The sequence below is a fragment of the Anopheles merus genome, chromosome X (assembly GCF_017562075.2).
Source record: "Anopheles merus strain MAF chromosome X, AmerM5.1, whole genome shotgun sequence".
Lineage (NCBI taxonomy): Eukaryota > Metazoa > Arthropoda > Insecta > Diptera > Culicidae > Anopheles > Anopheles merus.
In genome coordinates, this window is record NC_054081.1 from 11,276,727 (window position 1) to 11,304,241 (window position 27,515).

Genomic DNA, 27,515 nt, shown 5'->3' on the forward strand with positions numbered 1-27,515 from the left:
AGAAGAAGAAGAAGAAGAAATAGAACAATAAGAACAAGAATGATAGAAAGGAGTAAGAAGAATACGTAGGAAAACAAGATCTCCAGTTAACTCTTTTCCCGATAGCTGTCACTGATTTATTGGAATCCAATCGGCAATTAAGATTCGAAACTAGATTCTAATCCGATTCAACACTAACGAGCGCTTGTGTTCACTCTACGGGCCTAGGTTAAGCCGTTAGCTGCTCTAGAGCACTGCGGTGCCCGTCGCTAAGGAAAAGCAAAAGGAAAAGTGTAACATCTAAACAGAAAAGAGACCTGTGGCACACACATACTCACGGTGGGAAAGCCCAAGCATGCCAACGGCGTGCAGAGATCCGGTCTGTCGTGAATCATTGTGCCATCAGCGAGCAACACTTAACCGAGCCAGCCAAGAACAAGAACATGGCACACATCGTTGCAACAAATTTGTAACGCGGCTGAGCGAAAACATTCCAATTGTACGTCCCCGGCCAATGCCGACTGACTCACCCGCACCGGTCCGGGGTGCCGGGTTTTGTGCCGGGAGTAAACAATAAAAAATTGTGCAACAAACAAATGCCGTCTACTCCGCTCATGCGCCCCCAATTCCGCCCGTGCCATGCTCCCCGCCCTTGCCTTGTTGGCTGCACTGTTGATAAACAAACCCCTGTTGCACTCCTGTTAGCCTCCTCCTTTCCCGGTTGGTGCTGTTTGCCAAGTGGTTTGCCTCGGCCCGTCCGCTACGAACTGCAGCACGGGATGACGAAACATGATTTGCTTGCGCGTGCGCGCCCGGTAGGTTCTGCTGCGCGAAATTACCCCGATCTGAGAGAACGCGCGACCCAACTAGCTACGCCCAAGATACACACTTTCTCTCGCACTGTGTGTGTTTTTCCTTTTTTTCTTTTTTTGTTCATCTTCGGCCTACCACTGTCTGCATGGTCCGGTGTCGCGGCTTTATTTTTCTATAAACAATACGCATGTTTGAGTGTGTGCTTTGCTGCTCGGCTGCGGCCCCAACTGTTGGCTGTTGCTTGCACACCGGTTGACATCGGGAGCATCACCTCTCTCCCTTGTTGACACGGCCACGGGGGACCCGGTATGCAGGAAAAAGGGTTGTGCCGGGCAGATCGAGTGGAGAATAACACCAAACGGACAGAAAATACACAACCATGAGACAGACAGGACAGCGCACAAGCGCCTATTGACACAAATGTCTGTCAGGGTTCGATGGTAGCAAGAAAATGATGCACAAATAACAAAAAAAAAACCCCCCGAACACTCCGCCTGAATCGGGGGCTATTTTATGTATTAATATTCCTGCCAAGAGTCAATCAACAACAGCAGCAACAGCAGCAGCAGCAACGATAATAAAAAACGAAAGACGAGAAGCAACACACTGCTCCCGCTTCTCCCTTCAAACGTGCTTTTTGGGGGTTGGGCGAATGGTGCGCATGCCACACTGCTTAAAATGCAGTGTCCGCCTGTGTGTCTTCGTGCACACTTCAGCCCACTGCACCTACCGCCGCCCAGGACCGGGCCCACAGGGTGAAGGTTTTGGGTCGATGCCCCCGGCCAAGAGTGCGCGCCGTCTGGTCAATTTGTAACGAGCAGCGGCCCAAGCGGCCCAGCCAAGACGAGCGCAAAAACGCAGCCGGCGTCCGAAAGCAATAACTGCGGGCGACAACAACAGCAACAGCAACGAAAAAAAAAGGCAAATAAATCAACCCAATGCAAACCCGAAACAAAGGCGCTGGGAGGGGGGGGGAGAGTGGAGGACATGAGGCAGGAAAACGCTTAAGGATATCGGTTTTGGGGGGGTTCAGGACACTTGAGTTGCGGTTTTGTTTTGTTTGAGCACCTGAGGGACAGAGACGAGGAGCCGGCCTCGATGACGCCACTCTGGTACCCTCGGAACCACCCGTACGAAGTAGCGCCAATTTCCACTGCTGCAGCCGAGCACAGGAAATCGTGGTACAGAAATGCGTTCGCATGATTTGTTTCGGGCTAATGCAATTAAAGATAATTTTGCAGCTGTTAAAAGCCTAAAACCCTCCCCTCGAATGGCTAATGAATATCGATGGGCACAGGTAGCTTCCGGCTGACGCTAATCGCTCGCATTGACAGATGCACCAGCGATGCACTGGGTGCATGCCTCATGGGGGAAAGGGGCAAATTATTGGGCTGCTGCAGGAGTTGCGTTTGGTATTTGCATTACTTTTCACGAATAATGAGTTTTGTATGAGCTGCAGGGTCTGGCTAGTCACTGCCGCAAGCAGTGTCAAAATGGGCTTTTACAAGCCTGTTGGTGCAGAGGTCCTTGGAATCATCAAGTATAGTGTTGGAGCCAAGGCACCACATTTAAATAAACAAATTAATAATTCAATAAATGTCCGGCCTCATGGTACAGTCGTCAACTCGTACGACTTAACAACATGCCCGTCATTAGTTCAATCCCCAAATAGACCGTGCCGCCATACGTAGAACCGAGCTGCTATGGTGTATAGTGTATCCATACATCACTGAAAGCTAAGCCCACAAGTGGTACAGGCCTTGACTGACAACGGTTGTTGGGCCAAAAGAAGAATAAGAAGAAGCTCTAGCATGTTGGCTACAGTACTGTAGCCCAGCTAATTAGTATATTCAACAGGTGCCTGGAGTTAGGGTACTTCCCAAAAAAAATGAAAGTTTACTAGGATTGTCCCTGTTTTGAAACCAGGAAAAGACCCTTGTTTGGGATCAAGTTATCGCCCTATATTACTCCTGGGTGCCCTCAGTAAGTTGTTTGAAAGAATAATTTACACACGTATGCTGGATTATTGTGTACAAAACAACATAATTTCAGAAGCACAGTTTGGCTTTAGGAAGCAGCGGTCAACGGCGCAATAGCTGCAGCGCGTGCTGGACGTTGTTGATGCATCCAAAAAAAGTGGTAAAAACACAGTCATGACTCTCTTGGATATAGAGAAGGCATTTAATAACGTCTTGGCACGATGGAATTTTCCACTAGGTGAGACTACAAGGTTTTCCGACGCTTATTGTCGGGATTGTACGCGCCTCTCTCGACGGACTTCGGCTGTTTATATTGGGTCAGAACGATCTAACTCATATATGAATGACGCGGGTGTACCATGATGTCCCCACAGTGGGCACGGGAGCAGCTTTTGCATTATACGCCGATGTCACTGCCATTCCTTATTCTGCAAAAGCACAACGGAGACTGGACACTGTTGTCAGGTATCTCCAGGATTGGAAGATTGTGGTCAACAATACCAAGACTCAGGCGCTAGCTTTCCCTTACAAGATGGGAGTTCAACCGCTTCATTCCAATGCGAAGGTGTGCAACATAAAGATGAATGACATCGTCATCCCGTAGGCTGCTCAAGTCCGATACTTGGGAGTGATTGTTGATAGACGTCTCACATTCAAAGCACATGTATGCTTCATTAAAGGAAAAACTTCAATGCAGTTTAGGAAGCTGTACAGCCTTTCGAAAACCCGTTCAGCGTTGTCATTGGAGAACAAGATGATTATATACAATCAAATTGTTCTTCCATCGATAACTCACGGACGTAATGCTTGAGGCGACCTTCGATCGAACAGCGACCTCCATGAAGTCCAGAAAATTCAAAATTATTTGTTGAAGATAATTCTTGGTCTTTCTAAGAGATTCCCTACGCGAGAGCTCCATCAGCTTGCAGGACTTAATCAAGGATATAATAATGGCCATAACAGCCAAACTAAGAAAAAGTTGCCATGACTCACCAGACGAAATAATTGGAAATCTTTTCTCAACTTAAACCAGAACTAAATGAAGAATCAAATTCAGGATAAGGCAGTTAATTTCTTTTGTGAATACCCCTGTTTGAATGGTGAATGGTGAGGGATTCTCAATCTCTATTTTAGTTTAAAATTCGGAGAAATCCTAGAAGATGAAATACCTCAATAAAAGAAAACAACCAGAATGGCTTTAAAAACTCCAGATAACCTCCGTTCTTATAATAGATTACGCTAGAATGTTCATAGTATTATAAACACCACAAAGACAGGACACTTAGATAGAACGAAAAATCCATGTAAACAAAGTGAAATAAACACTGTATTAAAAATTTTCATTAAAAAGAGGGCCTGTAGTGCAATGGAGAGTAGTACTTAATAGCTTAAATCAAGATCAAACAGTTAATTGCCTCCAGGATGCACTGATTTACTGTGAGATGGAACTGTGGCAGCATTTTGAAGGACAATAATGAAGCTATGTTTCGTTTCACAGAAGAAACAGCCGTATAATTGAATAAGAATAACTTCTAGGCGCATTGAACATGTTTTGCATTTATGAAGCTGAAAACCGGTGCTTAATACTGCAGTAATTCTATCATGCTGACTTACCGGATGATCTTCCGCTTGTTGTTGGGATGCAGCCGCTCGGCTGACTCCGGGTCGACCCGCTGCAGGGCCTGGTGCAGCAACTCCGACTCGTGCGCTTCCAGCGATTCACTCGTTCCCAGGCCCGGTAGCTCCTCCAGAAGCCGCTCCAGGTCAGTGGCAGTTCCAGCAGAAGCAGCACCAGCAGCCACTCCACCGTCCACTTTCGGTTGCTTTGCCTCCGGTTCGCTTTCGGGGGCGCAACGCGATCGCAACCGTTCCCGCTTGACGCCCTCGCTCAGCAGCACCCGCCAGAGGATGCTCTCGATGTAATAGTTGGTGCCGCCCACGATGATCGGCATGCGGTTGGCCGCCAGCAGCGATTCGATCTGTACGCCCGTACCGAGTGAAGGAAACTCTCATCGAATATCACAGTCCCCCCCATCCCGATATAGCACAGAGCTCAGGAAGCGAATGTGTCTGCCACCGAGGGTGTAAATCATTTGCCGAATTGGATTTGCTAGCTCCCGGCCGCGGTGCGTAGTGAAATCCGAAACCAGCTGTGCCCTGGCGCAATTTACTACTTGTTTGGATTTCCAACGCACCAACAAACAATGGAAACGCACTGTTCTCGTCCCGCGAGAGGGGGCTTGCCGATGGCGGAAAACGGGCGCAAGTGGGGCGAGCGAAACTATGTTCGGAATGTTTACTCCAGCCGCGCGCAGCGTCGAAGTCGCCTTTTTTGGCGATCGAATAAACACACCGAGGTTTTGAATATCTTCCAACCGCAAACGGGTCGCCAATACGACGATCCCCGGGCAGTAGCAGCAACGTTTGGAAGATAAACAATATTTTTCGATACCAGTGCGCCTACTTTGTGGCCCCTTTGTGTTTCGTAGATCATACGGCGTCAGAGCGCTCGATTGCTGTGCGGCGCGGACGGTGTAATGGTAGACGGGCCGGCTCCTGTCCAGCCGGGACGTCGTTCGACTCCCAATCTGGAACACTTTATTCAGGGTTTATGATTGATTGGCTATACAGTCCAGTGAATCCAAATGAGTATAGATTGCCTGTAATACTACTGATACAACTACTGATCATATACACATGCCAATAGAACGAAAGATTGACAGGATAAACTCGATTCTCCCGTAATTGGAATGTCTCAACGAAGTGTTGAACTTTGTCAGCGAAAACGGAATAAGAAAAAAACTTGATTCGAAAAGGAGTTTTAAGTTTTGCTGGAACTTCTGTCAACCAGTCCAGCAGTTTTTCCAATGACGTCGTCTGTATTGTGACTTGTCTTCGAACTGAGAATCAACGTAACTTAATCGATCTCGACATCAATTGCCAAATATTGTAAGATACAAGTCGTCCCTAAGGAATTGACAAATGAAAGTAAGTACAACAATGTATTCTATATCTGACATTAACTTTATCCAATATGTTGATGAGCTCCAATAAATTTTGTTTTACAATTATCCCAAATTCCATTTGAAAACGGTATTGTTTCGTGATGCTATTTTGTAATTTTGTGTTGTTTTTGCTTAAGCTTCTATCAATTACGTAACGCTAATTGCTCCTTTCTTTTAGAATTGAACAAAATAATTCTTTTGTTAATTTAAGTAATTAAAAGTTGTTCCATATTGCATTAAAATTCAACAAGATTCTGATCAATCAGATCCTTTGCGCCGCCTGCAATGTTCTTGCATCACTATCATCAGAAACGTAATATAATCAACCATCTTCCTGGTCCTATATACATGTGCCCACCTTTCTAGGTTTGTTTCCCCCCCCCCCTTGCCTTTAGATACTGTATCATTCTGTTGCATTTAACATGTGATGCTTCATATATTAGCAAAATCAGTACTGTTTGCTGGAGTTTCGGCTATATTTTTGAGATATCCATCAAATTACGACCAAACAAGGGCTAACTGGTTTAAGTCCATCCACAGTTTGCTTTTAACGAATAAGGTTGGAAAGCAACTGGACAGGAATTGGACACCTGTTTGGAACGTTACAGTTGATATGCTTGCTCGCGTGTTGTCACCTGCGAATCGCATGCCACTGTGATCAGATGCGTAGCTTTACAGTCGTATTCATGGACCACATGCGAGTCGTGGATTCAACCCTCGTATCCTCGGCTGCGTGGTACTTAAAAAATCCCGAAAGCCTGTTAAGGCCTGCACAACCGCTTAGGTCGTTAAATCACCAAAGAACTCGACCAGAACACCAAATTCAGTAAAAATAATCGTCAACTTAACATCCGATACCCTTGGAGCTTGTGTGCGTACTTAAAAAAAACAGGATGAGGTAACTGTCAAATCAAAGATCTTTGGATGAGTACAAGAAAGAACTATGTCTCCAGTGACCTGTGACCTATGATTGATTTTCCCCCAAATTTATCCACCTTTAAATTGAAAATGCCTTATTGCCGAACCTGACGTATTATTTATGCCTGATTTTACCCATTCAAATGGGCAATTTTGGACAATTGTAATGTCCTCCTGCGGCCTCCTGCAAATAGTTCGTAGCAATCATTCTCATAGGACTTCCAAGAAGTACAGCGCAGATCTAAGCGCAGAGGAAGGAAAAAAATCGTACCGAAACATAATACCATACAAAAGATGCTAGGCGCAGCAGAACAATATGGTTAGGGGATGGCTTGTCTTAGCTCAAGGACACGGTGCCGTACACGTGTGAGCCGACGTCAATCGCGTACCTCCGATCCAACCTGCTCCGCATAATGCTCACACATTATCCCGTTCGCTTGGGTAAAGTAAAGCAGGAAAAAAACTACATGTGTTAATTGAATGTTGAAGGTACGAAACCCATCTAGCCTCTAATCAACCCTTCAGAATAAGCACGCACAAAAAATATGAAACAATACAACAGCAACAAAAAAAAACCTAACAGATATAAACTCGCTCTCATGGTTTTGGGGCCCGTTGGCCCTGAGCTGAAAAAGGATTCACGCTTAAAAGCGGTGCAAGGGTTTTATTACCGCTGCTGCCTTTTTGAGTGTGCCATCACTCGGTTTGATCCCACGGGGTAAAATGCCAGCGCGTATAGTACGGGTCTACTCAAGCAACTTTACAACAAAAAAAAAACGGAAAAATAACCGACACACACCGAGAAAAAGAGAGAGAGAGACACGCAGCAATGGCTTGTTAAACTATAAATTAATAATCGCTTGCCCCCGAATACCTTCTCCAGTGCCCTGCGCGCCACTACTTGCGAGCCGCACACGCCAACCCTTTTACGCTTGCGTATAGAGCGACGGCGCAAAATGTCGACGCGTATGCGTTGTTGCGTGTACCCATCCAGTCATCCAACCATTCAAGAGAACCCCAAGACAACCGGCAGCAACTTCAGCCAAACCACCAACACCACCACCAACCAACAACAGCAGCAAACATAAGAACGATAAAAGCGATCTCTCCCTACGGCACCGCAACCCCATTCTACCCCTTTTCCCGCGATGCTCTTCGGTGCAAAATGTCTTTGAGGGGTGGGCTTGCGAACGGACCGTGGTACGTGGAGGCGACCAGAACGGCAAGTAAGGTAGCGCCGCGCACGCAACCGGTGTAGCGGAATTTGGGGCAAGAGCGCCACAAAATTGGAAAAATGCTAGTTTTCTGTTATAATCCGTGTAAGATATCTCGATTTGTCGCTCATTTGACGCTCATTGTCGTATATCTTACTGAACGAAAAACATTTGCGTTACATTTGGGGTTTTTTTCCAACAGCTTGCCGTCAGATTAATGCTACGGAAAGTATTTTACTGAACGGTTTCACACGCTTGTAAAATATCTATAAATATCTATTTCGTTTCCGTTCATATAGATTGATTTTGTTGGACAGTTTTACATTTGAATCAACCGGCACTATACTGTGCTCAACTTCAAACAGAACAGTCTATTTTTCTCATTAATTTTTAGCTATTTTATTTCGCTTGACAAAATTGGGCAGACAATTATAGGATTTCAACCATATCAAATAAGCTCTCAAAACACGTAGGAATAAATAGAGCCGAGAAAATAGTTCTACCACCGCAAAGCTGATAAAAAGTGAAATTTTGCGTGGAGTTAGTGACATTTTTGTTTTTTTCAAAACAATTATAACTTATGGGGCAAAGGAGCCACCCCTGTTTGAGACAACAGTGCCGCTATATTTCATGGGCACGGAGCAGTCAAAATGTTTTCTTAGTTGGGGACTGCAGCGATTGTTACGGGGTGTCACACATGTGAAAAAATCAATTGTCAAGCATTTCTGTTTAATTCATTTCAATTGTTAAGGAAATTCATTTTTAAAACAGTTATGTTTAAGTTAGCACTTATTTCCACTGAGTCTCACTTATCACTGAGGACCTAGGTGTCAAATGGCCATACACTGATTTCCGGCTCAGTTTTCACTGTGCATAGCATAATTCAAAACTTTCAAGATGTTTTTCAACAGCTATCATTATGTGTGACATCTGAGCTGCTAAAAAAACCTCACGCGATTGTTGAATAATTCCGTTTATTAGAAGCTGACCCGGAAAACAATGAAAGATTTGAATTGGCTTTTGATGTGGCACACTTGCCCCAAATTCCGCTACGCGTACTTCGCTTCCGCTTGATGTTAATTTATTTTCGGCCACATCGCGCGTAGCCGCCGCCAACGACGACGGCGACGACGCAGGCAATCGACGAAGACGACGATATGGTTTTGGGTATGTGTGTGTGTGTGTGGCTGTGTGTTTCGCTTTCCTTTTCTAACGCATGAGCAACCGGGCCCAACCTAGACCTCTGCCCCCCGGTACGCGCCGTGAGCCTCATCACTCTCGCCACTCCGTCCAACCGACCCGACAGATTGAATTCATCCGAAATAAAACACACTCACACACAGGGCAAAGCAAATTCGGTGCGCAAATTTGCGCAACCCCCAGCCTGAACCCCCCCTTGGATACGCAAACGCCGGCTTGAGCAGGCGCAAAGCGTAGCCGGTCGGGGCAAAACAAAAGCCAAGAGGCGAACGTAATACCCGCGTGCATATGCGTCTTTACTTCCTTGTTCGCTGCCTTTCGCTCTCGCCCCCTTGCTCACTGCGTACAGGGGCGCGCTCTTTCGCACTTTTCTCACTCGCTTCGGGCGTCATCCTCGCCGGAGCAGCTCAAAACGGTTCGGATGAAGCTCGGTACTATTACGCCGCAGTTTCTTCCTGTGCGAAACGCGCTCGGACGGTTTCCCGTAGTTCCCCAGTTTTTTTGTTTTGTTTTGTTTGCGTGCACTCCGGTGTCCCATTCCCAACCCCTCCCCAACCCCGCTGAAGATGGCAGCAGGGTTCTTGAGAAAAGGGGATGATTTCTCGTTGTGCTTCGATTTTTCTCTGCGCCAGCAACTCCAGGGCCAAAAATTCTTCTCGTGAGATCCTCCCCATCTCCTCGGGTAAGGGTCGTGGGATGGCATATCCGTACCGACCCCAAAAGAGATCCCAAATATTGTGGTTTGAGCTTCGAGCATTTCCATGGGTGGTGTGGGCAGAGTGGCACAGCGTGGTGGGGAAATGTATGAATGGCCGCGGCGCCCTCTACCAGACGTATTCAGACTAGAGGCATGAAAGTGAAAAAAGATCACACCTCCGCACAATCATCCTCCCCATACAAATCTCGCACATTGGCTGGCTTGGTACTCGGTTGTGTTTGTTCTGTATGTTGTTGTGGGCTTTTTTTTCCATGCACTATACTTGTGGCTTGTATAATTTGCGGTTTAAAATTGCCCTAGCCCCACGCTTTGCGCAGTGTTTTGCTCCCTCCCGTTTCTTATGCTTCTGGTTTTATGCAGTGCAGAGCACTGTGCAACACCACGATCCCGTCTCCTGCTTTATCGTTCTTTTCGTTTAGTTTCGCTGAACGATGAAGTTATTGGCGCGCTCGAATCGTTCGCCATTCACACAAACCGCAAACTGTAAGGGCAAGCCATTTGCGATGTAAGAGCGGTAGTGTGGGTGTGCGAATGCATCGGGAAATTGCGGGGCGTCTGGGACGACAATCGAATAGTAATCGCAAGACGTCCTACTTCTTCCGTTGAGTGTTTCTGTGCTTTTTTATGCTGAGAAGATCAGATTACAATTCATGATGTTGAAGAACTCATGGCTTTAGTTATAGCATTATAATCCAAGAGTATACCGTTTCGATAATCATGAAGCTCTCGTCTAGTCTAGTAGGTTATGGTTCCTGTTGAAGTCTCAGGACTTCTGGAGGTAAGGATATTCGCTCTTTGCAGTGATTTTAACCAGACTAGGAGAGTTGATATAGGGAGCATCGACAATCACGAAGCTCTCGTCTAGGTCATGGTAATGGTTTCTGCTGAAGTCCTAGGTCCTCCTCAAATCTTATGGAAATTAGGATATTCGCTCTTTACGGGAGTTTTAACCAGACTAGGAGAGTTGATATAGGGAGCATCGACAATCACGAAGCTCCCGTCTAGTGTAGTAGCACATGGTTCCCGTTAAAGTTCCAGGTCCTCCTCAAATCTTCTGAAAATTAGGATATTCGCTCTTTGCAGTGATTTGAACTAGGCAAGGAGAGTATATATAGGGATCATGAACAATCATGAAGCTCTCGTACAGGTGATGTTCGTGGTTCCTGTTGAAGCCTGAAGTCCTCCTCAAATCTTCTAGAAATAAGGATATTCGCTCTTTACAGGGGTTTGAACCAGACTGGGAGAGTTGATATAGGGAGCATCGACAATCACGAAACTCTCGTCTAGTGCAGTAGCACACGGTTCCCGTTAAAGTTCCAGGTCCTCCTCAAATCTTCTACAGGTTCGTAAATTCTCTCTTTGCTTTGTTATTTGAATCAGATCAGGTATACAAGAATTTGAATCTTTAGCTCACTCTTTAAATATCTCTTCTTTTCCTTCATTGCGATAAAACTCACTACCCCTTTAGCCTGACTCACTCCGCAATGAGTTACAGCTTTCGGATACAAATCACTAACTCTCTGCGCTGTTTAATGACTAACGTCTTAGTCGGAATTCTTCTTAGTTTAGCGAGAATAATATCTCTACATAAATTGAGCTAAAAATCCTACGCTATTTTTATTATGCTAATTCCAACACTGCACACGTACTGCCGAGAATGGTTTGTCGAAAAGCAGAATCAGTTACTCGATCGGAACAGGAATTGTATCTGTTCCAGACCCGGAAATTTTGTGCCGAGTCGGGAGCAGGTCCAGATACAGTTTAAGGAACGGAGTAAAAATTGGAGCTATTTCAGAATTGGTATTGGTTCAATATCAATTTCCAGACTGGAATGGGTTTAGTATCTGTTCTAGAAGCGGTAAGGGTTAATGTTTGGTTCCAATAATGTTACGGGTTCCTGCTAAGTTTCAGGACAAGTATGGGTTTAGTATAGGTTTTCGGAGTGGAATGGATCCGTGGTCAATTCCTGGATCAGTATGGGTACGTTGCGTAGCCTTGTAACCGAGCCAAATTAACTAGTTATCCCAAAATATTGAATCATAAGAATAGTGTAAATAGTTAGATCCTTCATATAACCTCTTCGTGCTGGAAATGTTTCACTTACTCCTTCACTCTTTCTCATATACTTTTTCTCAATCCTAATTTGTAGAAAAGGTTTTCAAATGACACATTTTCACGGTACATTGAAAGACCTTTTTTCCTCTTTCTCTTCCTTCTTCTTGTTCTTCTCCTTCTTCTTATTCTTCTTCTTCTTCTCCTTCTCTTGTTATTTCGCGCAATAAGCATGTAAGAAAATAAGGCGTTTCAAATTGGATCTTGACATCGGCGTGTGTTGAATTGCAAAGCTAGTCGCCGATAGAATGGCAATGGGCGGCTGATCCTCGATGGTGCAATGTAAACGAAAGCCATCAACCGGGTTTGGTGGCCAACCGTGCCTATTTGCTTGCTGCGAACGAACGGATAATTGATTTTACTCCAACCCTCCCCTCTCCAACTGCCTAGCCAGCAACAGAAAATACCGATCGATTCCATTCCGGCTGCTGCTTTCGTTCATTCATTGATGATTGAACAAACGAAACAAAATAAAGGAAGGAAAGAAAAAGTACACTTGACCAAAAACGATTGCCAAAATAAAAAGACAAAAAAAAAGCGAAGCAAGAAACCCTGAAGGAATGCGTATACATAAAATGGGATTCCACACTCTTCTTGCCGCTTGGTATTCTATCATCTTGCTCCCGTCCGTTGGTAAAGGAAACCATGAGATTAGAATAATGCGCCCTAAAAGCGAAACTGCAATCCAACAACACACACACACACACCAAACGAAGAGAGATAGAGAGAGAAAATAAGAAGAAGAATAACAAGAAGAATGAAGCTCACACACATACACACATCTTTTTACATTCATTTGCGTCAATCAGCCCGCAGATAGGATGGGAAACGATTCGGCACCTTGTTTAATTAGCATACGCGAAAGATTCTGCCGCGTCCAGCGAGCAACACCCCTGGTGCGCGGGGGGGTTTTGGAGACGAGGCGCAAAACCAAACATGAAATTTCTGTTCAGCCTTTCAGTGTCATTAGGCAGGACGTGAAATACCACATCTTGGTTGGTTCTTGCGAAATCTGCTTGTGTCACAGTCGTGTGATGTGTCTTTTTTGTTTGTTCTAATGTAATATTTGATGTTTCCGTCCAGGGCTTGCCAGGCCCGGAACGTATGCGGAAACATTCTTTGAAAAAGGGAAGACAGAAAAGGGAAACCCGTTGTGTTGCCACTTTCAGTTTCTGCCGCCCATTCTGTCGACCAAGTGCTGCATTGCCATAAAGGGAATGAATTTAGTGTAGTGCGTTTTTTTTTGTTTGCAACCCGACCAATGCAGCAGCAAAACTATGGAGAGCATTTTGTTGTTGTTTCTCTGCTTCCTTCCTTCACTTTTATGCTTCAAGAAAGTGGCAAGACAAACCGGTACATATAGTGTTGCTTGCGCTACGCATAATTAGAATACATAAATGCATAGGGATTTTAAGAGATCAACCTATCGTAATTCCAAGGTTGTAACATATTTATAGGGGCAGGTAGGCAAAGACGGACACTGCGGGTGAGAAGGACACTTTTCATAAAAACATGAAAAAGATAATTTTCGAAAAAATCAACAATGCAGCATCCAAACTGAAGGTAAAACCACACATTTGAGAACATGTTTGGTATATTCTATACAAAATTGGTAGAATTCTCGAACAAAACAAATTTTCTATCGTGAGGTTCCTTGTGGATCTAATTTGACTACAGCGGATCTTAAGCTCTCTAACATGCATTGTTAATATTATATTGGAAGTTTTATTATACGCATGAGTTTTCGTGATTAATAAGCAAAAAAACTGGCGAAAGAACGGGAATGAAAGCAATAAAAACATAGTTTTTTGATGGTTTGTGAATCCTGACACCAAAATGGGAAAGACGGACACTTACTCTGTCGTAGGGAAAGAAGGATACCATGTTGTGCTATGAACTGGCGATGAATATATTTCACCAAACACCTTAAATAAAGGTATTCCAAATATATGAACCATCCAGCAACTGGAAAAAGTTTTGAAATCAGCGAGAAATGAAACACCGGTGAAAATAGCTGTCATGCGTTACGCTATTACATGCTCGACGTTGGTGAGGCACTTCACGAAAACCAATATCTTCACACGACTTGGACAACTTTAATCAACAAAAACAGTAAGCACTGATATAAAACCGTTCAGGAATAGATGATAGATTCTACGCAATTACAAATATCAAAAAGTTGAAGCTTCAATGGAAAATAATGGCTTTACCTATAGTCCCGCAAACATACTTTTGTAGAAAAGAGAAGTACTTTTTAATTTCCAAAAGGGAAGTTCTCGACTGTAATTCTGTAAGCTGGTGCAACGCCAGCTGTTAGTGCCTGATGATTCAATAATGCTTGACATTCTGAATTCTGCGAGGTGTTAGAAGTGCCACTTACATTTCCTAAGTTTGGCAATTGGCCAAACATTGGTTTATGTACGTACCAGGACGTGGAAAGCAATGGGGTAAGTAAAAAAAATAAAATTAAGACAATTAAAAACACGTTTTTAGACAATTTTATTTTGGCTGCAGTGCATTAAAGCATGTTTTTAAATGTTTTTATTTTAAATTTTAGCATTTCTTATCTTACTACGATTGATATTTCATTCATCAGACTGATCCTACTAAATGTACCACCAAACATTGTACCGTGTATATGATATTCAGCCACTTTCTCAAACTCGATCGAATTCGGGAACGATTGAAGCGATTGTCAAAATGACATAAAATGGTGGTTTCCTTGGATTTGTTTTGAACATTTTGCCATATTGTACGCATAACTGTCCTGGTTACTCGAATTACAAACACAAGCAAATACAAACACAAATTAAAGTAACCATTAGTGATGTGCTGTATGGAGCGCACCCACGACTCCGATCCGACTCCGACAATTATTAGTCCGATTCCGACTCCGGCAAAATGGAACCACTAGATTCGCCCGGAATCGGAGTCGTTCGGAGTTGCCGGAGTCGTTCGGAGTCGTCCGGAGTCGTTCGGAATCGTCTGGAGTCGTTCGGAGTCGGAGTCGTCCGGAGTCGTCCAGAGTTGTGGTGGGAGCTCGGAATCGGACCTACCCGATTCCGATTCCGTGTTCGGAATCAATTCCGGAGCCGATTGCGATGCTAGAATCGATTCCGATGCTAGAATCGATTCCGATGCTAGAATCGATTCCGATTCCGGAGTTGGTTTCGGAGCCGATTCCGGAGTTAAATCCGGAGCCGATTCCGGAGCCGACACCGGAATTGATTCCAAAGTCGACTCCGGAATCGATTTCGGAGTTGACTCCGGAATCGATTTCGGAGTTGACTCCGGAATCGATTCCAGGATCGGAATCGGCTCCGGAATTGACTTCGGAATCGATTCCAGGATCGGAATCGGCTCCGGAATCAGAACTTGATTCCAGGAATGGAATGGTTTGAATTGAAACAAGAAGTGTGGGAAGCGAAATAAGTCCACGAATCTCCATGTGAATAGATCATTTACAAGGAAATTTTGATTCTTTGTCGCTATCAACACATAGCATCATTGGACCCAAACGCCTATTCCTATGAAGATGCCCAAACCGACTCTGTTTCGAAGCCGATTCTGATTTCGGAGTCAATTCCGATGTCGGAACCGATTTTGATTCCGGAGCTAATTCCGGAGCCGATTCCGAAACTAATTCCGGAGCCAATTCCGGAACCAATTTCGGAGCCGATTCCGGAACCAATTCTGGAGCCTATTCTGAAATTGGCTCCGGAATCGATTCTGAAAACTGATTCCGGACCTACTATCCGGAATCGATTCCAGAAAATTTCGGAGCCAGCCGGAATCGATTCCGACGAAATCTTCATTTTCCCCATCACTAGTCCAGAGTCGTTAGAAGTCGTTTGGAATCGTTCGAACGAATCCAGACGACTCCGGACCACTCCATCACCGGGTGATTCCAAACGAGTCCGGACGACTCCAACTCCAGACGACTCCGGACGACTCCGACTCTAGGCCACTCCGGACGACTCCGAACAACTCCGGAAGACTCCGACTCCAGACGACGCCGGATGACTCCGGATGACTCCGGGCGACTCCAGACGACTCCGACTTCGGGCGTCTCCTGGCGACTCCTGGCCATTTCGGACGACTCCGAACGACTCCGGATATTGCAGCGCGGACCTACTTTGCTGCTACTATCGTTCCTCTACGATCGAGTTTGGGAATGTGGCTGATTGTAACATTTATGGTTTCCGCAACATGGTTACTTGGATCATTTCAAGAACATTGCGCTAAATACAACGTGGAGAGAGAAAGTTAAACAGCAACAGAGAAAGAAGACACGTTCATCTTAGCAACGAATAGAAACAGGGGAGAAAGCAATCTAGAGCGTAAGCTGCATTTTAGAGAGTTGATGATAATAATGCTCGTAAAACACGTTACATTTTCATAGCCAAAAGTAAGCGACTTCAATTAAAAATGTGTAAATATTATAAACCTCTTCAACTTCCAACGTTTTTTACAACGTGTTCATCTTACCCTTCATGTCCATCTTTCCTATAGCAGGTGTCCGTTTTACCCAAACATTTCAAAACTGCACAAAAAAATCATAAAAATCGAAAGATTCTTAAAAGATTCAATACATTTTCTGATAAAACATGAGTGTAACATAATGTGTGCACATTTTCATGGTCGGTGTATTTATACATTCCTAGAATGTTTAACATCTTCCTTCAGGTGTCCGTCTTTACCTACCTTTCTCTATCATGAAGCGCACAACACTCGATCGCGCTCCCGTGTAGAGAGATGAAGATGAAACAACTTCCCTGCTAGAAGCGGCTACGCACTAGCCTGTGCCCTAGTAGTTCCTTTCGCTTTCAAACCGTGGAACCCAAAACCGACGACCTCGGCTGCGATGCGTTTCACATCAGAACGCAAGCGAAAGTGTTGTCGCGCTTCTCTGCCCGACAGCGACACCGGGCGCAAAAAGTGAAACTTATTAGCAGAAGCAGAAGACAACCAAACGCATCTAAGAAACAGCAACATCGGCCAGTAGTGTCCAAAAATGTCGCTGCTGCGGCGCAGCTACGGAGCCACCAACAACGAGCACACACACGCACTCTCCGTGGCGTTTAGAACAGGAAACGGCTTCCATAGCACCATACCGGCCATAACCTTACCGCACCTACCACCACGCCCCCCCCCCCTCCCCCTTCAACGATTGTACCCGGTACCCTTTCGGCCAAGGCTCGCACGCGAAGGTGGTCAAGCCGCTGGCCCGCTGGTTGGCCACGAAACAGGCAGCGCGGGGCTAAAGGAAGTTTCGATAGAAAAAAAAAAATAACACAGAAATCATCATTTGCATGCTAATGGTATTTCTCCCGAACGGACGCATCTTCCTTACCCCACCCCTGGCCCGCGCCGCACCCTCCAGCGCTACTGCGAACGATGTGCGCGGCGCTCCATCCACGTTGCGCAAGGGACGAAACGAAGCGACCAAGAGGAAGACACATAAAAAAAACACCAATTTTTGGCAGGTCTTCTACTGCGCCCCCCTTTCCTCCCCCCTCGCGGCAACTCCGGGCGGCCAGAATCATGGTTCATGAATATTGAATGAATTGGCGACGACAACGACGTCGTTCGAACGTCTTCGAACCGTTTGGTCAGCTACAAGATTGGACCGGTTTTTGTTGTTGCTTTTTTCCTCTTTCCGTGGGTACACGCGCTCCGTCGGCTCCACCCCGGGGTTCGCCCCACTCTCCCTCCCCCCCCCCCCCCAAGTTCGCGCGTTGGCGGCATGTTTCAGCGTTCATGGGCACAGTACACTGTAGACACATTTTTTTCTTCTTCTTTTTTTGTTTAAAGGGCAGACACAAGCATCAAAAAATCATATTGGCACTGCAGGGTACGCCGCCCGACTGATCCCGAGCCGATCTGTGTGCAGAGTGTTAGCATTTTGTTGCTGTTGAATGAATAAGGTACGTTAAAGTTGCTGTTAAAAAAGCCCCAAAACATCGGAAGAGCCATCGTGCTGCAGGCTTTTGGCAGGATCATTTGTCAAGAAGCCTTGGGCGGCCATTTTCGCAAAGGTTTAACCGTGTCAAACTATGCGTACTTGCAATCATGAGCTTAAGTATGTCGTTTTGAGAAAAAGGATACGATCGGCAGGGCGCGCTCGCGGAAATGGGTCACGGTGAAGGCCTGATCGGGCCTAGCCACATCCAGCAGGTGGTGCACCGCCTGCCGCTGCTCCTCCTTCGTCGCCTTGGCCGTTACGATGTCGAGTCCGGTGTAAACCTGCGAAAATAAAATCGAAACTGAATGACAATAAAAAAAAACACACACACACACCGTTTTGCTTCTCCTCACACACAGTTCTTGTTCTATTCGCTACCCAGCCCTGCCGTTGGGCATACTCGGGCTCGAACCAGCAGCGACCATTATCAAATTACACCTTGCCGCCGACCGAACGCGTGAGAACGCGTTGGGGAAACAAAAGTACAAATCTTAACCTTTTTTTTGTTTTTTTTTTTTTTTTTGGAAACGAGCAAATAAAAGCCGCTTAGCCCGCCCGCTCGCGATGATGGTTGAGTAGGGGTGGGAAAAATGAAGGTTTTGTCGGAATCGATTCCGGCTAGTTCCGCAGTTCTACTCAAGAAGAATCGACTCAAGAATTGGTTCCGGAAACGGGTCCGGAATCGGTTCCGGAATCGGTTCCGGAATCGGTTCCGGAATCGGTTCCGGAATCGGCTCCGGAATTGATTCCGGAATTGATTCCGTAATCGGCTCCGGAATCGGTTCCGGGATCGGTTCTGGAATCGGCTCCGGAATCGGTTCCGGAATCGGCTCCGGAATTGGTTCCGGAATCGGCTCCAGAATCGAAATCGGCTTCAGAATTTATTCAGGAATCGGCTCCGGAACCGGAATTGGTTCCAGATTCGACTCCGGAATCGGAATCGGCTCCGGAGTTATTTCTGGAATCGGCTCCGGAGTCAACTCCGGAATCGGCTCCAAAGTCAACTCCGGAATCGGCTCCGGAATCGGCCCCGGAATCGGCTTCAGAATCGGCTCCGGAATCGGCTCTGGAATGGGCTCCGAAACGGCTTCCGAATCGACTCCGGAATCGGAATCAATTCCAGCATCGGAATCGGCTCCGGAATTGATTCCGAACACGGCATCGGACCCGAGTAGGTCCTATTCCGAGCTCCCACCACTATGGTTGAGTTCTCTCCTTGCCGCGCGGAGAAATAACTTATGCATGCGGACAGCCCGAACACCATCGAGCGAGAAGCGTTTATCAATGCTCCGCTCCCCGAGCAGATCCGATCGCGACCAAGCGCGAGACTAAGTGGCTCGATAATCGGCGCATATCCCAACACCAGCGCACCATCATCGTCATCGTTCATCTGCGAAGTCATCGACAAATTCCACCCTGAATCTTGCCCGACAGCCCCGCGGATGGACACAGTTTTACGACCAGTTTGGGCTGTCAGAGATTTAAAAAAAAAAAAAAAAAAAAAAAACCTCTAGCGCGGCGGCATCCACCTCACGTCCAGGCGTCGTCGTCGTTGCCGCCGTCCAAGCTTTTACGATCCGGCCCAATCGTGCCCGGGATCGACAATCGTGTCCGCGCTGTGTCCGCGGGACATTTCGTCAGCAGCGCTTGTCAAGGTTGGTGTGCTGATGGGGGCGATGGGACCGGCCGGAGGGGGGATCATCTAATTCAACATAATTTATTCACAACCGTCGGAGCAGGACGGCAGGAAGGCGGGAAGAGTGTTTCTTTTGTTTCTCCGCACGCACTTGGCTACGCACCATCCCCGGGCAGCGAGCCGGCACTTACGGCCCTTCATGCCACCACGGCAAGGTTACGGAAATGAGCGATTTTATCTGTTTCGGGTTAGGGTTTTGTCATATTTCATCAATACGCAGCTTATGATTTTCTCTACCCAGTATGCTAACTATGGCCGTCTCGGTGTAAAAAAAACGGCTTTATAATGACTATCAATGTGATTCGAGCAGTGTCATATAATCTGAGATGATGGGGGAGGGGGGGGGGATTTAAAGCGTCTAACTGGTTGGTGGATATATAGTGTACACCAAACAATAGACGCGATCGATAGAAAGACGAAAAAAACTACACCAAAAGGAACACAGTGAGTGCAAAATTAAGCCGGTTTTTATCGTACCATTAAAAATCAATTTACATCCATTCACCGTTGCACGGCGGGGGAGGTGGTCGAATGGAAGAGGCGCCGCGGCTCCCGTAAAGGTCGTTTGTGGATCGATTGGTGGTCCCGCGAGCACGTGTTAACGATTGACTTAATAAGAGATATTTACACAGGGTGACCAGAATCGTGATTGCATTCAAGTGCATTTTTTTAGCACCAAGTACTGCACATCCTGGCATTGCTTAAGAACACGGTCCCGAGAAATGGTCTTGGAATGAAGCTGGTATAATATGAAACCCTTCGAAGACGACCATGTGAAAGATCAATTTAAATTGCAGGAATTTACAACTGTAGCGCGACAAGAGAGCGTTTCTATTGCACTTCTTCAAACATCAAAACAAACCGATTTCTTGTATGAGTGTTACAAAATCAAATTGTATTACAGAGTTTTCCATGTCACTTTTGAACGAGCATATAATTATTAACCATCTCCAAGATGTTTTTCAACAACTTTCAAATGGTGCATTTGGTTCAAAATGAAATTTCAATTTTTACACATGATTTTCAACATGATTTTCAACATCTCGCTTGTATTGTGCTAGGGATCCTTTACTTTTGATATTCAAAACGTTTAATGACTACTCGAGTGTAATTGACTTGTCCTTTAATTGTGATGACGCTAGAAACCTAAGAGACCCGATGTGCCTAAAAGCAGGCTACTCCTCACTAGTTCGCTCAATCCTGGAGTTTAACTCCGTAACCTGAACGCACCACTCTGCAGTTACCCATCCAAACTTCAGTCGATAGATTATTTAGTATATATGCTGTCCAACGCATTTGGTTTGATCGAAAAGCACACTCCCTACCCATACTCCGACAACTACCATAGCCTAACCTAATTACCGCTTATCTGTGTTTTGTAGCGATGTAGCAGACAACGTTAAGTAAATGAAACAAAATAAAATAAAATAAAATAAATAGAATTATCTGACCGAGTAATTGGCCCGATTCGAATTTTACAACAATCGATACTGAATCTAAAGTCAAAATGTTGATGATTTTTTTTTGAAGCTCCTATGAGCTCCAATGAGTTAGTAATCTGCGTTGTAATAAAGCGCCAGGTTCACTATTCGTAATCTGCCGTGGATTGGCCCTTCTAATGATATAAGTTACCGCGACTGACTTCTTTATTTGGATCACAATGCTAACACTATAGGAGTCAAGTAGCCCAAATTAATTGTATTGCTAAATTCCTAGCTAACGAGATAGACGCTCTAGACACAACAATTACAATTCCACAAAGTACCAATGTTTATGCTAGCAGTGCCTCGGTGTCCGCAATGACATTCATTTGTCTGAATAATCCTAGCAGGATGAAGGTAAATTAAAAGAAGTAAAGAATTGCAAAAGTACCATTTATTTTTTATTTTTGGAGAATCGAGGCCTTCATATGCAAGAATGTATATGACGGATAAACATACAGGTTTGCTTATATTAGGTGATAAAGTTGGGATACTTTCTGGGTATTTTGTGACATCTAGTGCTATAGTCATGATTTTTTTGAGGGTTGATAGATTATTATACAAACAATCGTCAAAAACGAAAGATAATATTATCAGAACCTCTGAGAACCCTATGAGATAGCCAGATCCATTTCAGGCTTACAGGAGGCCAAAAGTCGAAAATAATTACTGTGCTGATTGATTAACATTGATGATTGCTGTCTGCTTACTTTAATTTTAAAATAAGTTTTTTTTTATTGAAATAATCAACATCTTCTGCATTTGTTTATCGGCGCATTGGAATATTTATATAATTAATGGGGGGCTTTCAATAATTCTAATCTAATTCTATACAATAAATTTCGAGATGCAAGCAAAAATCCGTGGAAAGCACTGTAATGCAGCTTTCAAGCAATATTACGAACAATACGAAGTAATATCAAAAACAATTACTTGGACCTATTTTGGCCCTTTTATAATGATTGTTCATTACATCAAAAACTTTGGAGCCATAAAAACTGTAATAATTGTAATGCATTTAAGAGCTGAAACCTTTCTTTACTGATAGTACCTCACAGCGTATTGTCAGTTAAGGCATAAGCAAGCAAAATTGAAAGCCGTCTCCGGTCCCTGTTTTAAGGTGATGCTTCCCAAGATTCCCATCCGGTATCCGGGACACTCACCCAGATCATCTGCATCAGGGCACTGACGCACGGCAAATGACAGATGGGACACCGCATACAGGCCAGAGCCCGCCCAGCCGACCAGGCCGACAACCTTGATCATCGAACATGACTAGCCAAAAAGAGCAGCAACATGAAAGAAAAATTGGTAAGGACTGGACCAGGTCAGCGATGAAATCCCAAAAATAAAAATCACATCGCTCAATACGGTGCATCCAAGCGCTCCGGCAAGGAAGGGTAAATATTAGGAATCGAAAAACAATTATTGACGAAAAGCCGAACCATCCTCCAGCAATGCTCTCTTCGTTTGACTTAACCGGCACCATATGGTGCCGGGCAGCGGCAGCAGCAGCTTGTTGGGAAATTAATCTCGCCCGGACAGGTGCACGTTGGTTGACTGCGGGAAACCGCTGGAAAACTGTGGACGTCATTGCTTCCTGCCGTAATTTACGTGGCCGTCGTCGGGCGGGGAACACTTGCTGGGAAACGAAACCTTGCCCGGGGCATTCATCAGCGTAACATCTTTGTCGGGATGACGTGATTTCGCACAGACTGGAACACAGGCATACCACCGACAGTGCCTGGCATGGATGGTAAATGCGGAGCAAAGGGCGCATATCGCAGGCTTTGAGCGATGCTGGAACAGCCTTGAGCAGAAATGACGAGCCCAGCTCGATCAAGGATAGAGCTAGTATTCGTCAACAGATCTTGCTGCTCTGTACACTCTTCAACATCCACTACAGCGCTGTGAAGCAGTAGCAGGACACTTCATACTGCGCCGTAGTGTTTCCTCGGCGCCCACAATGAGGAAGAGGCGATTACATTTCAGGGCCACCATTGAAGGTCACATCTGAAAATCTTGCGCACGTGTCGTGGGATTCGAAGGAGTGGAGTTTTTTTTTGTAACCAACGGTTTCTACGTTTTTAAAAGGTTCCTCGTTATTGGATTCAATGAGAGCGACTCGCAGAGTGGCGCTAATCGGTCAAATTTATCACTCGACAGCTCACATTTACAACACCTCCCAGGCCAGCAGCTTGACCTTATCGGAACAAGAGAGGGAGAGGGACAAAAAAACGACAAAAGCTATAAGGCTAGAGATGCCGCCCGATTCCACTCCCAAATGCCCAAACCTAACCGATCATTCAATTTTTTTTTTATTAAATTTAAAAACCACCAACGGTCGCCGCGGTCTCATACGTAAACACAGCTGATTGTACGGCTGCTCGCGCGGCACTCACGCGCTCACGCGCGTCACTCACCTGCATTGAATCGGCACTGATCACCTCGCCGCCGTACCGGGCTGCCAGCTCGAGTGACAGCTTCGTTTTGCCGGTACCGGTCGAGCCGAGAATGACCACAATCGGGGGCGCGGAGGCCATCGCGGAATGGGACCGACGATACTGGCCACGTAGCGGTACGTTCCCACGCTGGCAGTACACTACTACGCCACGGTTTACACACAGACGCGAACACACTGTCGAGGCACGGGACGCGCACCAGAACATTACCGAGCGGCAACCACAACAGCACGGCGAATGTTGATGACACCGCATGGGTGAGCTACGCAGTGAGTGCCGGGCTTCTGCGCGCGAACTATGGGCAAGGGACGTCCAATTATCTCGGTCCGGAAATAATTGTAGTTACATCATTTCTACACGACAGTGCCAGCTCCAGGATTGTGATATTTTATATTATTTATTTATAGATATTTTAACTTATTTTTATTGAGACTTTGGACAAATTTTTATCTTTTATTCAGAAATATAAATCTTATCGTAATGAAATATAACAGTCTTGTTTGCAAGCTATTTCCTACTTGCTTAAACGTTATATCGGGTATTTCTTCACATTTATAAGAGTCATAATTAATGTGGACCGTTACTCCTGAATAAAAGAACAAAATAAACACGGAATAATATACACGATCCATTTGTGGTTTGATTTTATATTTCCAATTGATAACTGCGATCCATCGTATTGAAATATCTATGGTTGGAAATAAATAATAAAGCATCTCACAACCTTTTTTCGATTGATTGTTTTATTGTTTTTTTTTTGCAAGGAATGAGTCTGGACACTTTCATTAAAATGTAAATCATCGCTTCAAACTGTTTCACTTTTTTTTACATATAATTTGTATATTTCAGCTGAAACCGTCAGCCACATATGTTAATTGCAAATATTGACGATGAATGTTGCCTCTGACTTAACTATTTATATCTTCAAACCTCCAATTTTTGACAATGTGCAACTTTTTTTTTTCTTTAAATCCCCGTTAAACATTGCGAGGGTAGCGAGTAGCATCATCTGCTCAAAATCTTATGGCATTTTAAATAATCATTATGTTTTATTCGTTTTTTTTTGCGGTGTTATTCGCCGAAAGATCACTATTTCCATTTTTGTAGATTTTTGCAAAAGAAAATGCCAAAATTCAGGTGTTCAGTATGCTACAAATTGCACTGATATATCTGCTCTCCGGGTGCTATAATTATATCCGCTAAAACTAGGGGTGAAAAAACTGTCTACGCTCGCAAGCTATTAAATGCGAGAGCGCTGGGGATGTTGACTTGCATGGCGTGAGAGCCCTCGTGCGCCCTTGCAAATCGCTGTTGAGTCAATCCCTTTATTTACAAAATTCTACCTAATTTCTGTGTGCTTCAAAGTTGAGCCAATTTTAGAAGTTTTACAGGTGTAGCCAATGTCTCGAGAATAATTTATTAGATTCACTAGTTTTTTTTACAAAAAACAACTGAATTACACGATGTTGTATTGTTTTTGTAATGTAAAACTACAGTTATCATAAATCTCCTCAATGACCTTGTATCATAATTTTTTTAAAAGTACAAATTGACCTATGTTACAGACAAAAAATGCATTAGAGTCAAACATTGCTATGTTTGGAATGATGACGTCATTTCAACCAATAAATGTCAAACTCCATACACAAAGACCAGCGACTCTTGTTCTTAAAAAACGACATTCATCTGTACTTCCAGAGTAAAAAAATATCCAGTTCCAGAGTTTTAACCATCGGGCATCCCACAGTGCATCCCTTGCAGGAACTCAGCTCGCCGCTCAACCGTCCATACTTTGTTGCAACGCACAGAGCATGGCGGGTACCGTACGGCACCGGCCACACTGCCGGTATATTAATTATGAATCAATCGCAGGCTTCGTGGAACCATATCCTTTTCCCTTCAATCGTGATTTTTGTCTCACAGGCACCGCTTGTGATTCTTAGAATTGCTGGCACTGTTTTGTGCGTGTGTGTGTGTGTGTGTGTGTTTGTCTGCATCACCTCGATGGGACTGCGGCACAGCGCATGGCCTCGCACTTGTGCATGCCGAAATAATTTCCAAACGCCGCCCCGTGCTTCCCGGAATCGGTGCTCGGTGAATCGAACGGTAAGGAATGCGAAAACACCTTTCCCTTCTTCCGTCGGCCGGTTGTTCAGGTTGTAATAAAATTCTCCGTAAAGCAAAGCAACAAGAACAAGAGCAAAACCGGACAAGTGGGGCAGCGACTGCTGCTCGCGGTGGAGCTCATACCGGCGAACGGGCCAAGAACACCCAAGCGAAGGCACACAAGCCATCCATCTTGGAGAGTTAGAAACTCCACAACATTCTCTCGAGACATTAGACACAGTGGGGGGGGGGGGAGGGAGGCTGAACGGACGATTCTGTTCGTGTCCCCGCCGCTACCAAACCGGTGGGACAGCAAACCAACTACACACAAAAAAAAAGCAAAAACGGATCAAGATAATGGCGAACGATAACGAACACATTCCACGCTTTCCCAAAACCGACACCATCCCCCTCCTCCTTCTCCTCCTACTTCTCCTCCTCTCTCCAAGCACACCTTCTACATTTTGTTCTACCATATATGCTGTGTGAGTGTGTGGACTTTTCCTTTCCATTCCCTTTTCACATGGCGTTCACCGGTCGGTCGGTTACCAATTTCTTATGCTCACATTCTCAACCACCGTCCGACATCATGGCTGCATGTGTGTGTGTGTGTGTATGCATATGTGTGCGAATTGCACAAGGAAGAATAAGCAACAAAAAAAAAATTCGCCCGATTTTACCATTTCGCTGCCTTTCTTTCCCTTTCCCAATCCAGGTCCATCCAGTTCCCTTTTTGCTTTACATGTACTGGAAGGCATAATAAGAGGAGAAGTTAAAAGGGAAAAAAACAGACAACAATCTTTACCTTTTCCTTCGCTATCTTTTGCTTTTGGCCGTCCCTCTGCTCCCTGCTTCGGGATCCGCTCCGTACCACTAAGCCGTTCTACCGTTTTCGGCATTTTCGACCTCTTTTATTTGAGGTCGTTTTGCATTACCGAGTGTGTGTTCTCTCCGCTAAATTCCTGCCTGGGTTAGGAGGTGTGCGGGGGGAGGTAGGTTCTCTTCTATGTTCATGTGTTCTGCTTCTCTGTTGCACGATATTCGGTTGCGTTCCGTTTTTTTGTTTTTGCTCTCTTTCACTATATTTTCTTCATTGCCTCCTTTTTCTCTTCAGGGCTCTTGTCTTATCCATTCCTTCACATTCGATTCTTTGCCCTGGCTTAGTTTTGCGTTACCTATCGGCCGGTTTTTTTTTCTTTCTCAAATTCCCCCCTCGCCTAGACGTGTTTGCCTCTCCCGGAACGCCTATCGTCTCGGGCAGATCGAAATTTTTGCACAGCCACCGTTGCGTTTCCCGCATACCTGTTTTGTGCGGCTGAGACCCGGCTACCCCGTCGAAAGGGGAAGCCTCCGAGGCCGAGCTCGGATCCGAATTGTATGCGTTTGCCTGGGTCCGAGTTCGCGTTATTCTATTTCCTTCTTCTCGTGCGATGTAGTCGCCCGTGTGTGGCCAGTCGTGCTGCCACCAAGCCACCTTTGCGTGTAGAGGTACCTTTCTCCTCTCGATACGCACACACAGGCGCAAGACGTTCAGCCGGTGGTTTTGGGCACTGGACGCAACTTGGAAATCCACAGACATGCCGAGAGCGGGAGAGACAACGGCGAAACCATTGCCTGCTTTCGAACCGGAATCATCGCCGGCTTTTGGCCGGAGTTTGCAGGAAACCGGCATACCGAAGCATAAATCGTTGAAGGTCACACACATCAAAGGAAACGGCGCGCAGCGGGGTTGGAGGCAGAAGGTGCGAGCGGTGCCGCACGCAGAAAGGAAGGATATTCGGAAAATGAATGGTGTTAGGGCATGCCGCGCTCTGCCTGCCGCATGACGAAAGGGGCACGAATATCAGCAAACCCCCAGCGAATGCTC

General features: G+C 45.4%; 1 protein-coding gene across 1 annotated transcript in view; it reads right to left on the reverse strand.

Annotated features, from left to right (window-relative positions):
• Positions 1–23,794, reverse strand: part of LOC121594391 (tRNA dimethylallyltransferase-like) — a 76,127-nt gene extending 52,333 nt beyond the window's left edge. The window contains exons 1-3 of the mRNA XM_041917593.1: positions 23,504–23,794; positions 18,047–18,184; positions 4,386–4,750 (exon numbers count right to left, since the gene is read on the reverse strand). Coding sequence (XP_041773527.1) covers positions 4,386–4,750; positions 18,047–18,184; positions 23,504–23,749 — 749 coding nt within the window. The 5' untranslated portion in view covers positions 23,750–23,794. The remainder of the gene's footprint in view (positions 1–4,385; positions 4,751–18,046; positions 18,185–23,503) is intronic.
• Between the last annotated feature and the right edge of the window lie 3,721 nt (positions 23,795–27,515).